The sequence below is a fragment of the Macrotis lagotis genome, chromosome 5 (assembly GCF_037893015.1).
Source record: "Macrotis lagotis isolate mMagLag1 chromosome 5, bilby.v1.9.chrom.fasta, whole genome shotgun sequence".
Lineage (NCBI taxonomy): Eukaryota > Metazoa > Chordata > Mammalia > Peramelemorphia > Peramelidae > Macrotis > Macrotis lagotis.
In genome coordinates this window covers 246,672,202-246,688,314 of record NC_133662.1, presented here as the reverse complement: position 1 = coordinate 246,688,314, position 16,113 = coordinate 246,672,202, and the positions used below count along the sequence as shown (strand labels likewise).

At 43.1% G+C, this 16,113-nt stretch overlaps 1 protein-coding gene across 6 annotated transcripts in view; it reads left to right on the top strand.

Moving 5' to 3' along the window:
• The window catches only part of RABGEF1 (RAB guanine nucleotide exchange factor 1), a 43,805-nt gene extending 32,612 nt beyond the window's left edge, over positions 1 to 11,193 (top strand). For 4 of the 6 annotated variants that reach the window (XM_074189292.1, XM_074189294.1, XM_074189290.1 and 1 more), the window contains exons 6-9: positions 475 to 607; positions 1,858 to 1,949; positions 3,180 to 3,436; positions 4,757 to 11,192. In XM_074189292.1, the coding sequence (XP_074045393.1) occupies positions 475 to 607; positions 1,858 to 1,949; positions 3,180 to 3,436; positions 4,757 to 5,155 (881 nt within the window). In that variant the 3' untranslated portion in view covers positions 5,156 to 11,192. Of the gene's footprint in view, positions 1 to 474; positions 608 to 1,857; positions 1,950 to 3,179; positions 3,437 to 4,756 lie in introns of all 6 variants that reach the window. The other 2 variants (XM_074189296.1, XM_074189291.1) reach the window with 2 other exon arrangements.
• Positions 11,194 to 16,113: the final 4,920 nt, after the last annotated feature.

Sequence of the window (16,113 nt, the reverse complement as noted above, 5' to 3'; positions counted from 1 at the left end):
ACATGTGTTGGTCTTTCAAGCAGATGCACACATTCAGGCAGACATGAGAGGAAGACCCAGACTCAGGCCAGTCTCCTCTGCCAACTGTAATGTTTCTCTTAAGTGGGAGGGTAGCTCCCCACAAGCCCACCACGTTCATCTGTTCCTAATCCCACAAATCAAAGCAGGTTAAACTAGGAGGAAAAATCCTTTAAAGCTCAGTCTGAAGAGCTCAGGTCATGTAAAGAAGGAGAGCACATATGTGTGTAGGATTGTGTATGTGTGGAGGGGGTGTCTATATGTTACTCATGTTCACCTGGGCAGGTTTAATCCCAGACTATGTCACCGCCAAACCTCTCCTTCATCTTTAACAGTACTCTTTGGTTACACCAGGTTGGGGATATCATGGCACTTTTAGCTCCTGAGGGAATACTAACAAAAAGGCCTCTGCTTGCCCTGGGATTTCTAATAGATGTGAACATGTACATTCCCCAGTGCCCCCAGAGAAAATGGAGAAGACAATGGATCAGATTGAGAAGTATGTCATGACGCGCCTGTACAAATGTGTTTTTTGTCCGGAAACGACTGATGATGAGAAGAAGGACCTGGCTGTTCAGAAGCGGATCAGGTGGGTGTCTTCTTAGTCTGAGGAGCTGGAGGGAACCGAGGCTCTTAGAATGAACATGGACCAGGTGGGAAAGTGCTAAGCAGCAGCTGAGGCTACGCTTCCCCTGCCCTGGGGAAACACTGAAGGACTTCTGAAGTCCAATCCCAGGAGTGATGGACATCTAAAGGGAGGGGTCAGGGTTCCCTGCTCATCCACCTGATCCTGGGGCTCACCTACGGCATGCAGAGTGTGACCTGTGCGCAACACTCTCCTGGGTCTCCCATTCCAATATCTTACCCCCGAACTTCCAGAAGTCTCCCTCCTAACAGCAGGCCCCAAGGTCAGTCCTGACAGCTTAGAATGGAACTTAGGAACTTGTTAGTGATCACATCTCAACCTAGCTCGTGTCCTCAGCAAGCATATGTCTTTTATTTTACCCATTGAAAGCCTGGGGTTCACAGGCTTCACCAGACTGACAGCTGTCAGGGGCTCCATGGCTTGGAGCACAAGAAGAACCTTCAATTTAGTCTGACCTCTTTCTTTAGAGGAGGAATCAAGGAATCAATTTTTGAATTTAGGGAAGGTACCTCTGGGAGAGGGCTAGGGAAGAGGAGGGTCTGGACTGTCATGCCAGCCTGGAATGAGTCACAAAGAATGCCTGTCATGGAGTCTTCCTGTCTTCACGCTGAAGTCTCTCATTTCCCTCAGCATCGAGGAGGCCATGAGGCTGGGGCTTTGTTTACACACACACTGCCTGCTCCACAAGCTCTGCTCCTCACTCAGCCAAGTCACTTAGTGACACAGCACAGAGAAAACAACTTGGGTCCTCGTCAGCAGTGACTTGCTGTGGGGAGGCAGAACTGGCATTAGAACCCAAGTTTTCTGCATGCTGGGCCTGTCTTTTAGTTAACTGTGAGAAGCCCAGTGTTATTACTTCTGTCATCATTGGCAGCCTTTGTCAAAACCTTCACAAATAATTCTCAGCCTACTCTGGGATAATGTCATTTTGCCTAGTAAATGTTCACATTTGTTATTGGCAAGCTTTTGGTATTTTAAGTACTCTGATCAGAATATGGGTTGGTCAGACAACAAATAATTTTAGAGCATTGACACTGGCCAAGACTCTGGCTTGACTCCTGGATTGCCCAATTAGATGGCATAACCTCTTACTTTTCCTTAACTGAAGAAACCAGAACGCTTATTTGCCCACCTAGACACTAAAGAAACTTCCAAGGCGTGGCACATTTCCGTTAATTTCTTTCTCTTTCTAGAGCCTTGCACTGGGTTACTCCACAGATGCTTTGTGTCCCTGTTAATGAAGAGATACCAGAAGTCTCCGACATGGTAGTAAAAGCCATCACAGGTCAGTGAAGGAGACACAAGGTTTGCCTTGCCAGAGAGGGTGGGCTGAAGTGACTCACAGTCTTCCTACTGGGGAGTGAGACTACCCCATTGGAGGGCTCCCCAACCCTTGGAAGGCACATCCTCACATCCAATCTTTGTTGCCGCAGCTGCTCGTTTCTTTCTCATCCATTGAACTGAGCAGCTGGTAAATAAATGCAAGTTCTCCAGACATGGTGCAGGGACCAGGGTGCTCTGGCTGCTCAGCTGCCCTGCCTAATGGGGGCTAACATTCCCAGGAAAAGTGCCTGATGCAGCAGGGGCATCTGCATGAGTGCAGGTGATGATGAACTCATGGCATCCTTTTTCTGGCAGCAGTTAGGAGTTATGATAAACCATCCCCAGTCATCCTCAGTCCTTTTGCTGGTGCCATTTGTGGCAGCAAAGCAAAAATTGCCTCCTAAGTGCAGCCAACAAGTCCATGATCCTGGCTTCCTTGATGGCTCTTTGCTGCACCACTGGGTTCACCAGTCTTCCAAAAGTCATCAAGGCAGCTTCTTTTTCTGTTGTTTGTCATATATGGAAATATTTGTGTAGGTTGAATTTATGTCCATAAGGGGCGGCTAGGTGACACAGTGGATAGAGCACCAACCCTGGAGTCAGGAGTACCTGAGTTCAAATCTGGCCTCAGATACTTAATAATTACCTAGCTGTGTGGCCTTGGGCAAGCCACTTAATCCCACTGCCTTGCAAAAAAAAAAAAAGAATTTAAGTGCATAGTGAAAAAAAAAGAAAAACCATTTTAAATCATATTTTACATGTTTAGAGACAGCATGGTGACAAACCTACTCCTTTAGGCTCTTCACCAGTTTAGATCTGAATGGACTGATTACTGAAAAAGGATTTTTATTTTGTGGTTATGTTATTAAAGGCAAACCACTTTGTTTTATGTAGTAGCTATATGTAAGGTATGTATATACACAATGAAGAGCTGTCCAATCTAATATGGCCTGGCACGGCTGGGGAAAGTGTAGATATGTGTGTTGGATTCTAAGCATCAGATGCATCAGAACTCTTTGATGAAAGGAATCCCCTTAACAACAATGAGCTTTAACCAATGATTAATTCTTTTAGAGCAAATGATTATCTACTAACTTGTCTAGGGTTTGGTTTAAAGTGGGGTGAGCTTGAGACAAGATGCAACTCATACAGGAATCTCTTAATTGGAGGCAACATCTTTTCTGCTCTGTAGACATCATTGAGATGGATTCCAAGCGTGTCCCCCGAGACAAACTGGCCTGTATTACCCGATGCAGCAAACATATCTTCAATGCTATCAAGATCACCAAGAATGAGCCAGCGTCTGCTGACGACTTCTTACCCACCCTCATCTACATCGTTCTAAAGGGCAACCCTCCACGCCTTCAGTCCAACATCCAGTATATCACCCGTTTCTGTAATCCAAGTCGACTAATGACTGGAGAGGATGGCTACTATTTTACCAATTTGGTAGGTGTTTGGGTGGGCACAGGCCTGGTAAGAGATCCACCAAAGGAACCCTGTGAACAGGGAGTAAACCGTCAACACTTTTCATGGGGAGGTGATAACCCAGCTCTCTCTTGATCAGTGTTTTGTCACTCACTTGGTAATAGAGATTTTCCCCTTCACCATCTATACTTCCTCATCCACTATTTAGCCAGAGCTCATGTGGTTATTGAAGCCTAATCCCCATGGGCTGGGGAAGGTTGCAGAATACATCCAGCCTCTCATCTGTTGCTACTGCATTTAAGCCATTTCATAGTTCTTCAGTGGAGGAGACCATGTTCCAGCAACAGGTAGGGCAAATCTTGGACATCTGCCCTCAGGGTGTGGTACCAAAATGCCAGTCTTGGCAGAATCATGGACTAAGCTGACCTTGGCAAAGTTGGTTCTCTTTCCTTCTCAGCACTTAGGTCTTGGGACTTGAGTTCTCAAAAGGAAGTTTGGCCTGGAATGGAATCAGATCTTTCCTCATCTTCTTTTTCACATATGGGAATAAAAATGTATACTTCATTTCACTATCAGTAGGCAAATGGCATGTCTGCATGGGACAATGGTCCTTGTTCCACAGGGTTTAATTTTGGAGGGAGAGGAGGAAGGGAAAAAAACCCAGGGAATTATGCAGGGCTTTGGAGATTATTAAGAAGTTAAGGATGGGGCCAGGAGCCTACTGGGATCAGAGGACTGAGATTCTTGAGGGAAGGCAGAGCTCAGTAGGACTTTTTAGACTCCACCAGTGATTATTGAACATTGACCCCTGTAAAGGGGTCTGTACCAAGCTGTGGGGGTACAATGACTACTTTTATATTAAGAGCCTTTTTCTGACTTTGAAGAGCTTGTACATTTTAGATGCAGAGAGCTATGGCCATTCACTGAGTAACTATGCAAAGCAATCAGTATTTGATGGGTAGAAGAGGAAACTTCTGAAGGGACTAGGAGGTTGGGGAGTGGAGACACATTGAAAGAAAGACAACTCTGTGGGCATGAATGGGAATGGGGAATTGTGAACCCCAGTTGGGAAGGAGGGCAGGGGATTTCTGGATAGATGCCCTCCCTGGTCTGGGTGCATCTAGCTCATTACATGACTGACCAGTGGAAAGCATTGCCACCTGTGCAATCTACAGTTAAGGAGCTAGCTGTGGGTTTTCAGAGAAGAAAAACCCTTCGGTCTCCCAGCATCATGGAGCCCCCTCCCTCCCTCGGGTCAAAGAGAAGCCTTCTTGTCAGACTGGGGTTCTGCCTTGCTGCTTGGGCTCACAGTCACCACCCCCCCTCTCTCTCCTTTTGCAGTGCTGTGCAGTGGCTTTCATTGAGAAACTGGATGCTCAGTCTTTGAATTTAAGTCAGGAGGACTTTGATCGCTACATGTCTGGCCAGACTTCTCCCAAGAAGCAAGAGTCTGAGCACTGGCCTCCTGATGCATGCCTAGGAGTGAAACAGATGTATAAGAACTTGGATCTTCTCTCTCAGCTGAATGAGAGACAAGAAAAGCTCATGAGTCAGGCCAAGAAGCTTGAAAAAGACCTCATTGACTGGACTGATGGAATTGCAAAGGAGGTTCAGGATATTGTGGAGAAATATCCCCTGGAAATCAAGCCCCCAAGCCAACCCTTAGCAGCCATTGACTCTGAAAATGTTGAAAATGACAAACTCCCCCCACCCCTGCAGCCGCAGGTCTATGCAGGATGATGCCCATTTACCTGGGAAGTGTTGGCTGGGAACTAGACCCCATTTAGGCTGTATTACTTCCTGCTGATTGGAAGCCAGCCTAGAAGGAAGGACAAACTTAGGAAGGTTAAAGAAGTACATTTTTCAAGGTACAGTTGGGGGGGCTGGGTAAATGTGTAATAAATACTATTTATTTTAGTTATTAAAATAGGTTCTTATGAGGCTTTTGTGTATTTTTTTAATGAAACCTGCCTTTTCTACACAAAGCCGTTGTCATTTTTAAGAAACACTAGCATCATTAACAGATTTTTTTCCTCAATGCTTCCTCCCAAGCATGCACTATGATTTGTTTTTGGTTAAATCATTACTTTAAACATAAGAAGACAAGTGCAAGGTCATGTATGTTTGAGAGCGAACTCAATGGTACTACTGTCCCACGTTTGAGGTTATTTTGTAATTATAAAGATGGAAAATATATTGATAAGTAAATGTGTAGAGTTGTAAATATGTAAAGGAAGTTGGTCCTTCTGTTGTGCATGGCAGTGTGTAAGTTTATGTTCTTAGTGTAAAATGATATGTGACTGTCTGCCTTCTTAAAAGCCCCCATTCATTTTTTGTTTAACCCTTTTAAATGAATCTGATGAATTTAGATATTCAGGTGTCCAAGACTAGTCCATTTTGTAGCACAGTTGCCATTCTGACTTTGTAATTCTGTCAGCCGAGAGGTCCAAATTCCAACTAGGACCTTATCAAAGTATTGATTATCTTCACCTCATGTCATATCACTGTTTATTATGTAGCCCATCAAAAACTTTGACTCACGGTGTTGCTCGAACCATTTACATGAGCCCATCTTTGTGTGAGTGTCCTTTTTTCAGGGCAGAAGATAAATGGAGGCAGCCGGCCCAGGGCTTGGGTTGTGGTGATTTAAGGGCAGTGGTGAATGATGTTGGGATAGGCATGACAGGAAGGGACAATAATGCCTCTGGCCCTGGGCTAAAGTGCTCATGATCTTGGCCTGCAGAGAACTCTTCCATTGTCACAATTACTTAGCCATGCTTGTCATTTGGGCCTGGACATTGTTTTTATCGACTGACCAAGACAGCCATCCTGCACCCCCTGCTCTATGAATAAGAAATCAGACCTCATCCTTTGTGTCATCAGCTAGCATTGACCACCAAATGGTACATTCCGGGCACTGTGTGTCTTAACCTGACAATTTGCTGTTTTGTGAAACTGTGAGGCCTCCACAGGATGGAAGCCTTTGTTTCAGTGGTGTATTTTCTGACTTCTTTTTGGGTCTTCTCAGCAGGACTTCTCTGTGTATCTGTAACATCCACCATGAGTGTTATGCCATCATTAAGAATGGCTCCCTCATTCCCCCAAGGCTTTTCTACTAGCACAGCTTCCAGGTTTGCCCCCCCCCCCCCCCCAGTGATTTCAGGCCCCGGGTGTGATGCATCTGTTTGCCCCCCTCACAACTTCATTCACTTGGTATAAGCTGTCACTGGCGCACAGCTTGTCTTCATGAGGACTGGTCCCCGTAAATGCTCCAATAGATGAAGCCATTAACTCAGTGACGTAGCAGCTGCTGCCACCGCTCTTAGATAATCTGTGACCCAGATGACTTTTTTGGAAGGAGGCTTCTTTTTCTTTGAGGGTTCATTTCCTCGATTTCTCTAGGTGCTAATTGAGGTACATGCACAGTCTCACTTTCCCACAAATGTACAAAACTTCTTATTGCTGTGCACTGCTTTTGTGGAATAAAAATATGAAGGCTGAATTCTTTCATTGTCTTGCCTGTCAATAAAGTGGGTTGTGCCACGGCCTCATTTCACACACACATCCTTGATCAGATATAGGAGCCCCAGCTCTCTGTTCAGGCCAACATTTTTGCTGACCTTACCCCTGTATTTAGATAATAACAGCATGCTACTGGGATTGCAGTGACTTCAGAATTGGATTCCTGGCTCCTAATTTCACCTCTTTCCAGTCCATCTTCCATAGCTCCAGCCTGACCACACCATTCCTCTGCTCGAGGATCCTCAATGGCTGCCTACTACTCCCAGTATAAAACAAATTCCTTCTGTTAGCCTTTAAAGCTCTGTGATCTGGCTCCAGGCTTACTTCTTAGCCTTACTTCATGTGAATCCCCTTCCCTCATTCCCCACACCAGGTTCACTGGGCTACTTGTTCTATTGAGCTCAGGTCTCTCTCTGGCCTTTGGCTAGGCCATCCTTTCTGATGGGGATGCTCTCTTTCCTTATCTTTGCCTCTTTGAATGAATCCTTTAAATCCATATCATGGGCCACCTCTAACAGGAAGGCCTTTTTAATCCCCAGAATTGGACTGGAGATAGCAGGAATATTTGCAGATTAGCACTTTGAATGAATTTCTGTTATTCAGTGATACTGTCCAGCCACTCAGTACAGTGACTGGCAAACAGTAGGTGCTTAATAAATGTTTATTGATTAATTATATAATCTATAACTAATACAAGTTCATTACCCATGTGACTCATTCCCTTTTCAAAATAGTCATTTTGGGACAAAAATTCAGCATGTAATAAGAGACACCCCCAAAGCAGCCACTCTGTATGGAGATTCACAAGAATTCCTTTAGTATAATTTTTGTAAAAGAAGAGTTTGTTTTTAAAAAAGAATACACTTGAGGTGGCTAGGTGGTACAGTGGATAAAGCACCAGCCCTGGAGTCAGGAGTACCTGGGTTCAAATCTGGCCTCAGACACTTAATAATTACCTAGCTATGTGGCCTTGGGCAAGCCACTTAACCCCATTGCCTTGCAAAAACTTTAAAAAAAAAAAAAAGAATATACTTGTGAAAGTGGTTGCCCAGTAATGCCAACAACATGAGCTGTTAAGTTAGAATCAACTCTCAAAAGAACTTTTTTTTTAATTCAAATTTTGTTTAATTTTTCCAATTACAGGCTATGGTACTTTTTCAACATTCATCCTTTTGCAAATTTTTGAGTTACACATTTTTCAACTACCCTCCCTTCCCTTTTCCCTTCCCATGGTGGCAAGCAGTTTTTTTTTAACATATTTACATATTAGTCATTTTATGTAAGAGGAATTACAAATAAGAGGAAAGAACTCATTTCTTAATCAAAGTCTTATGAAGTAAGAAGAAATCCATTTTCCTGTATTTGGAAGGCAGCCAGAAAATGGTAAGCATCTTTAGAAATAAATAAAGGGACCCAACCTTTAATTAGTATTTTAAAAATCCAAACCTACCCCTGTGATGGCACTGATTGGAACTATGAGGAGTGATATGTAGAAACTGGGTGTAGCCAACCATAAATTTAAGTTACTTAATCCTAACTGAGCTCTCAGGATAAGAAGGCAATCCTGTTATTCCTTCCTGATGGATTATTGCTCTCTCGCTAGAATTTCTTCCAGATCACTTTTTCTTTTGAAGCCTCTCATACCCACCCTCTGAATTAAGTCCTCATTTCAAACTTTGCTGAGAAAGTAGAGGGTATTCACTGTGGGTTCCTTCTTTTCCCCTTTTTCATACCTTAGAATCCCTTTACCTCAGCCTCCAACTTCTCCTTTACTCCATATTTTATGAAGTGACCTTCTCTTTGCCAGGATCTTCTACATGTACTCTTTGTCCCATCCCCTCTAATCTTTTCCAGCAAAATGCACCTCCCGCCCAGGAGTCTTCTCTGGTCTTCAATTTTTCCGTATTTACTGGGTCCTCTTCTTTTGCCTTCAAACATACCTAAGTCTCCCCCCATCTTGGAAAAACTCACTAGACTCTAAGATTCTTAATAGCTTACAGCTATTGGCCTATGGGTCTCCTCCCTTTCCTGGTCAAATTTGTAGAAAGAGCTGTCCCGAACCATTTTGCCTCTATTTCCTCATTCCTTATTTCCACATCTCTTTCCTTAATCCTTTGCAGTCTGTCTTCTGAATTCATCTTTCAAGTGGAAACTGCCCTGTCCACAATTACCAATGATTTCCTACTTGCCACAGCTGATGGCCTTTTTTCCCCCCAGTTTTCATTCATTTCTGCAGCATTTACTCTGCTTTCTTAGTTTTCATGGCACTTCCTTTAGTTCTCCTACAAGTCTCTCACCACTCTTCTTATTTGCTGGACCATCATGTTGTGTTAGACCCACCGATTATTAGTGCCCCTCAAGGCTCTGTTCTAGGCCCTCCTCTCTTTATCTTTCCTTTTTTTTTTTTGAAGGTAATGGGGATAAGTGGCTCGCCCAAGGCCACACAACTGGGTAATTATTAAGTGTCTGAGGCTGGATTTGAACTCACCTACTCCTGACTCCAGGGCTACTGCTCTATCCACTGTTCCACCTAGCCGCCCCTCAGGGCCTCCTCTCTATGTTCTTCTCATGGAGTAATCTCATCATTTCCCATGAATTAATTGTCATCTCTCCCCAGGTGACTTCTTGGGTCTATAGAGTCACCCTAACCTCTGTCTTGAACTCTAATCACACATTTCCAGCTACCTAATGGATGAGGAGCTCATAGGAATCTCAAAAGCAACACCTTCAAATCTGAATAGTCGTCTGTCCTCTACACTCATCCTTCTACCAGATTTCTCTATTTCTGTCAAGGGGACTGTTATTTCTCCAGCCATTCAGGTTCACATCATCATCATTCTCAACTCTTCACTCTCCTTTGCTCCCATGTATCTAATCAGTGACAAATTGTTGCACAATATTTCTCACATCTCTGCCCTTCTCTCCACTCACAACATCTCTTGTCTTAGTTCAGGCCTCATTGCCTTTCACCTGGGCTAATTCAGTAGCTTCTTAGGTGGTTTCCCTATTTCAAGTTTCAACCTCCTCTAATCCATCGGAGGACTGGAGATGCTCAAGTACAGATCTGATGCTGTCACCCCTTAAACTCAGTGACTCCCTATTGCCTTTGGAATCAAATAGAAATACTCTTGTTTTTTTAAAGCCTTTAACCTGGCCCAAATACATTTTCCCAACTTTTTTTTTTATCTATTACTCCTCTTCCTGCAGATAGGTGATCCAGTGGATAGAAAAACCCAACCCGGAATTAGGAAATCCTGCGTTCAAATCCTGCCTTAGACACTGGCTTTGTGACAATCGGGCACATCCTATCCTCTTTCTGGCCCAATTTCATCAACTGTAAAATGGGGACGATGATAATTGCACCTATTTCCCAGTGTTGGAGGGCCAAGCAAGATAATATTTGTCGAGTGCTTTGCACATGTCTGACCTATAGTAGGTGCTTAATAAATGCTTGTTATTTGATTCTTGTTTTGATTTCTGCAACTCACTGCAGTAAAAAAATGCTTTTAAAACAGTTTCTCCACCTGAGATAAGACCATTTATAAGGCATGATGGAATTAATAAAACCAGTCTCTAACTTAAGCTCAGTTGACCAAAAGGGTTGGACAGAGTGACTTCTAAAATTCCTTTCAAGTCTAGAATTCTAGAGCTGGGTGGGATATAGAGGGCTAGAAGACCATCTCTGGCCTCTGGAAGTTTATATACCAGTGAGAAAGGCAAATCATTCAAGAAATCCAAGCTTTCTTAAGTAAGAGATGTTCCGAGACAGAACTGGCTAATCACCAAATAAAAGGTTGACATGATACATACTGTGAGTTTGGGGAAGAGCTCAGACTGGACCCAAAATGAATGCCTGAGAAAGTGACCTGGGGGAGGCCAGATTTGAACTGAACCTTAAAGAGAGGTGGGATCTAGAAGGGGATAGGAGAACACTGCAGAAAGTTCTCCAATCACTGAATATGCAAATCCTCCACCTTTGAGGTCATCTAGTCCAATCCTCTCATTTACAGAGATCTTTGGTAGCTAGGCCAAGATTTGAACCTATGACTTCTGAAGCCAGTACTATATTCTTTTTTGTTGTACCTTAAAACACACCTTAGTTCTTAGTTATTGAAGTCATAAAATTAGGGTATTTTTGACCATGGCCTCTGAGTTCTCTGATTAACAGCCTGAGCTTCAGATTCAGGTCACAAGATCGTGACTATTCAGTGTCTGGGTCATCCATATGATCTGTTACATTTTTGTCCTGGGATAGTTATATCAGCTACTGATTTAATCATTATGTAAAATAATTTACTAAGCTTTCCCATTGGGGAAAAAAACCAACATATAATCTAAAAAATGGTTGTTTCCATTACAAAAATACTTTATTTTTGTGGCTACTTCCCCTGAGGTGCATTGCCTTGGGTTGGAGTATTAGAATAAAGTGACCACCAAAATAATCTGATTTTTTTTAAAAGTGTAGACGTTTTCCTGATGCCCCTTTAAATCTGAACTAGGCTAATGCATTTCAGATGGGAGTTTATCATTAACTACCTTCCTGGGCCAAAAAGACATGGAAGAACAAGGAAAAGTTAAAACTACTGTGATCAGGCAGCCTTGCCAATGGAAGATTGAGTGGAAATGAAGTTGAGGCATCTTTTTGAATGAATGGGTAGGTGGAGAGGACCGGATTTATAAAATTGACTTGATGGGACAAGGACATGACCTTGGGCAGATCGCCCTCTTCTCTCCAAAAGAAAACCAGGTGGTAGAATGGGATGTACAAGAATTCATTCAGACTTATTCAAAATGGCTAGGGCTCTGGAAAATCAGAATGGGAATAGGAAATAAGTCCTTGGTGGGGGGGAGAGAAGAGAGAAGGGAATGATGGAGGAAAAGGGAGAGGGAGAAAGAGAAGTGAGAAAGAGAAAAAGGAGAAACAAAAATGGAGAGCGAGAGATGAGAGACGAGAAGGAAAGAGAAGAGAATAGATGTAGAGAGAAGGCAGTGAAGGAGATGTAAATAGTGAGAACAGAAAAAGGAGAGGGAAAAAAGAAGGGAGGAGAGAGGAAGAGAAAGAAGATGAGAGAGAGAGAGAGAGAGAGAGAGAGAGAGAAGAAGAAGCTGCAAAGACCCCAAAATACATGTTTAAAGGGCCAGAGGAAAATGAAGGGGGTGGAAAGAGCTTATCTTTTTCAATTACTCAGGAGAACCTACTTCTCCATCAATCCAGTCAGTCACAAGCATCAATAGTCAATCAATTAACAAATATTTATTAAAGGTCTATCATGTGCTAGGTGCTAGAGATACAAAGACCAAAAAAAATGAAAAGCACCTACTATGTGCTAAACAAAACCTCTGTCTTCCAGGATCTTTATATTCTGTTGGGGAAAAGAGCCATGTACATGTATGAGGAAATACAAAAGGCATATAAGGTAACTGGGGGAAGGGTAGAAGATTCAGGAATTAAAGGGACGTTGGAGTTGGTTCCTAGTTGAACAAATCAGGACCTAGTTTTTGGAAGAATCAAAATGGCAGGCACCCCTAAAAGCTGTAATTGCAACACAACTAAAACATTTTTCTGGTGCTTTAAGGTTTGCAAAAGGCTTTCCATATAAATAATTTATCTCATTTCATCCTTACAACTCTAGAAGGTTGATATAATAATAGCTATTATTCCCATTGTCCAGATAAAGAAACTGAGCTCAACAAGGTTAAATGATTTGCCCAGGGTCACACGGCTAGTAATTGAACAATATAATCTAGAGTTTGACAAACTCAAAGATTCAAGCTTTTGGGGTAAGAACTCACCATTTGACAAAAATTGCTGAGAAAACTTGAAAGCAGTTTGGCAGAAACTAGACAAGGACCAACATCTCACACCATACACCATATCAAAAGATGTGAAATGAATTTTAAAATAATAATTTCATTTTTAGAAATCCTTTTCACAGGCAGGCTCTGGGCCTGGGAAAATGGTGAAAAAAAAAAGTAATAGAAGTCAACTATCAATCATGACAGTCCCTGCCCTGAATTGTGCTTGTCTGTGTTAAGTGAAGTGTATTATCCGTATAATTTGTACTGTACTATAACCCCCAAATTCCCGCAGGACTCCTGTTTGGATGGTCACAAGTGATATATTGGTTGTATTGTTCTGCAAGGTGGACTTGTCCTGGAGAGATCACTCAAGCCCCAAAAGTGATCCACCTGCCCACTTACGGCTCCAATATCTGCTCCATAACAGCAAGGTGGAGCTCCAAGGAATAGAGTTATCCCATGGTTTACAAATCGTTTCCTTATGAAGAAAGTAATTAATAAACCACTCAATGATTTACTGGCACTGTGTCTCTGACCCGTTTTGTCATGTCCAGGTTGCCAAGCTGTCTCTAAAATCATGGTATCACTCCATTCCTTGGAGTAATTTTTAGACTTGATCAAAGGTGGGAAGCTGGATCATAGAATAATCAGATTTGGGGCTTGAGGACAAACCTATGTTGAAGGACAATGCAGCCATTCCACTACTTGTAACCACCCAAGTAAGTGTCCTGTGAGGTTACAAATTAGACTGATACACTTCATTTAACACAGACAAACACAATTCAGGGCAGGACCTGTCATGATTGATGGATGACTTCTGTTACTTTGTTTTCACCGTTTTCCCATGCCCAGAACCAACCTGTGAAAAGGATTTCTAGAAACCAAATCATTATTATTATTAAATTTTTTCATGCTAATCAATATAAAATCATAACCTTTGACAACCAAGATAATGTCTAAATAGAGAAACGATTTAGGCATTATAGATGACATCATAAGTAAATTAGGGGAGCATGGAAAAATGTATCTGTCAGACCTGTGAATAAGGGAAGAGTTGGTGACCAAACAAGAGATAGGATTATGGGAAATAAAATGGATAATTTTGGTTTCACAAAATTAAAACATTTTGTTTATCCAAAGTGGAGGCAATCAAAATTAGAAGGAAAATAGTTCATTGGGGAAAATTTTAACATGAACTTTCTCTGATAAAGGTATCATTTCTCAAATACATAAGGAACTGACCCAAATTTATAAAAATATGAACCATTCCCCATTTGACAAATGGTCGAAGGATAGGAAGAGATAGTTTTCAGGAGAAGAAATCAAGGCTATCAATAGTTATATTAAAAAGTGATCTATAGATTGATTAATACTATTAATTAAAAAAATGCAAATTAAAACAACTCTGAGGACCTCACACCTATCAGATGGGCTAACATGACAGAAAAGCAAAAGAGTTTGAGATTCAGTAAGATTGCCTTAGTTCACATGGCTAAGAAATGGCTGAAATGAAATTCAAACCCAGAATTTTCATTCTGTAAAATGGAGATAATTATAGCTCCTACCTCCTGGAGCTGATGTAAGGATCAGATGAGATAATGGCTGGCACCTAGTTGATGCTATATAAATTATTATCTTCCTGACTCCAAGTTGGGCAATGACTTTAAATTTTTTTTTCTGGGCAATAGGATTAAGTGACTTGCCCAAGGTCATACAGCTAATAGGTATCAAGTGTCTGTGATCGTATTTGAACTCAGTTCCTTCTGACTCCAGGACTGGTGCTCTAGCCACTGTGCCACCTAACTGTCCCTGGCAATAACTTCTGATACATGCTTCTGAAATATTAAAATGTAATCTGGAAAATGTATGGAAAAGAGAAAAAAAGAAATCAAAGACAGGACATCCTGTAGTAAAAGAGAGCTTGAGGGGCAACTTAGTATAATCAGAAGAGAGCTGACCTCAGAAAGCAGGAAAAAGTCCTAGGTTCAAGTCCCATCTTGGTTATACAGTGGCTGGGCAAGTCGGGGTCCCAGGCAACTCTCTAAAATTGAGGAATCAGAGCTGAAGAAAAGGCATCTATTGAATGAAGGAAGGGGAGGCAGCTAGGTGTCTCAACTGGAGTTAGGAGGACTTGAGTTCAAATTCAGTCTCAGACACGTAATAATTACCTAGTTGTGTTACCTCTACGAAGTCACTTAACCTCATTGACTTGCCAAAAAAAAAAAAAGGTGGATCGATCCACTTTTCAAGGACTTGTCCATTATTTCAGGTGCTGCTTCCTTCAGTTGATCACTAAATATTTATTTATTTTTTTAGGTTTTTTAGGTTTTTGCAAGACAATGGGGTTAAGTGATTTGCCCAAGACCCCACAGCTAGGTAATTATTAAGTGTCTGAGGCTGCATTTGAACTTGGGTCCTTCTGACTCCAGGGCCGGTGCTCTATCCACTGTACCACCTAGCCACCCCAATAATTTTTTGTTTTTAGGTTTTTGCAAGGCAATGGGGTTCGGTGACTTGCCCAAGGCCACCCAGCTAGGTCATTATGAAGTGTCTGAGGCCGGATTTGAACTCAGGTCCTCCTGACTCCAGGGTCGGTGCTCTATCCACTGTACCACCTAGCCACCCCCCATAAATATTTATTAAAGGTATGTGCTAAGTACTTAGATATAAAGAGCCCCCCCGCCCTAAAAAAGATAGCTTCTGTGTTCAAGGAGCTTAGGATCCAGCGGAGAGGCCAGCAACAGTGCACAAGCAGGGGCAACCGGGACATCATGAACAGGGTGAAGAGGGTGAAGAGGGCTCGCGGGAAGGCTTCCTGTACAAAGTGGCATTTTAGTCGGGGCCCAAAGGAAGTCAGAGAAAGAAACTTGAGGGGGTGGCTAGGTGGCACCGCGGATGGAGCACCGGGCCTGGAGGCAGGAGGACCGGGGTTCCCATGTGACCTCTGACACTTCATAATGGCCTCGCTGGGTGGCCTTGGGCAAGCCACTTGGCCCCATTTGCCTTGCAAAAACCTAAAAAAAAAAAGAAACTCGAGAGGTGGGTCGGAGGGAGGAGTGGTGGCCAAGGGGCCCGACTCCTGCTCTGCTCAAACTGTGACGCGGTTGGTCCAAAAGAAACAAACACAACCCTAGTCCGGCCAAGAACCAGAGGAAGGCGGAGGGCGTGGATGGGGGCCCACCCTGTGGCGCTGGTACGCAGGAGGCGCTCAGTATATGCTTGTCCCCCCCCCTTGGCACTGGTGTCACCGGATGCCCAGGCGATGATGTCACACAGTTTGGATCCTGGCTCGTGCCCTCACCCTGCAGCGTGGGCCGCCCGGCAGTCCCCCGGCTCGGGTGGTCAGGACTCCCTCGGGGGCTCCGTGGGCTCCCCTG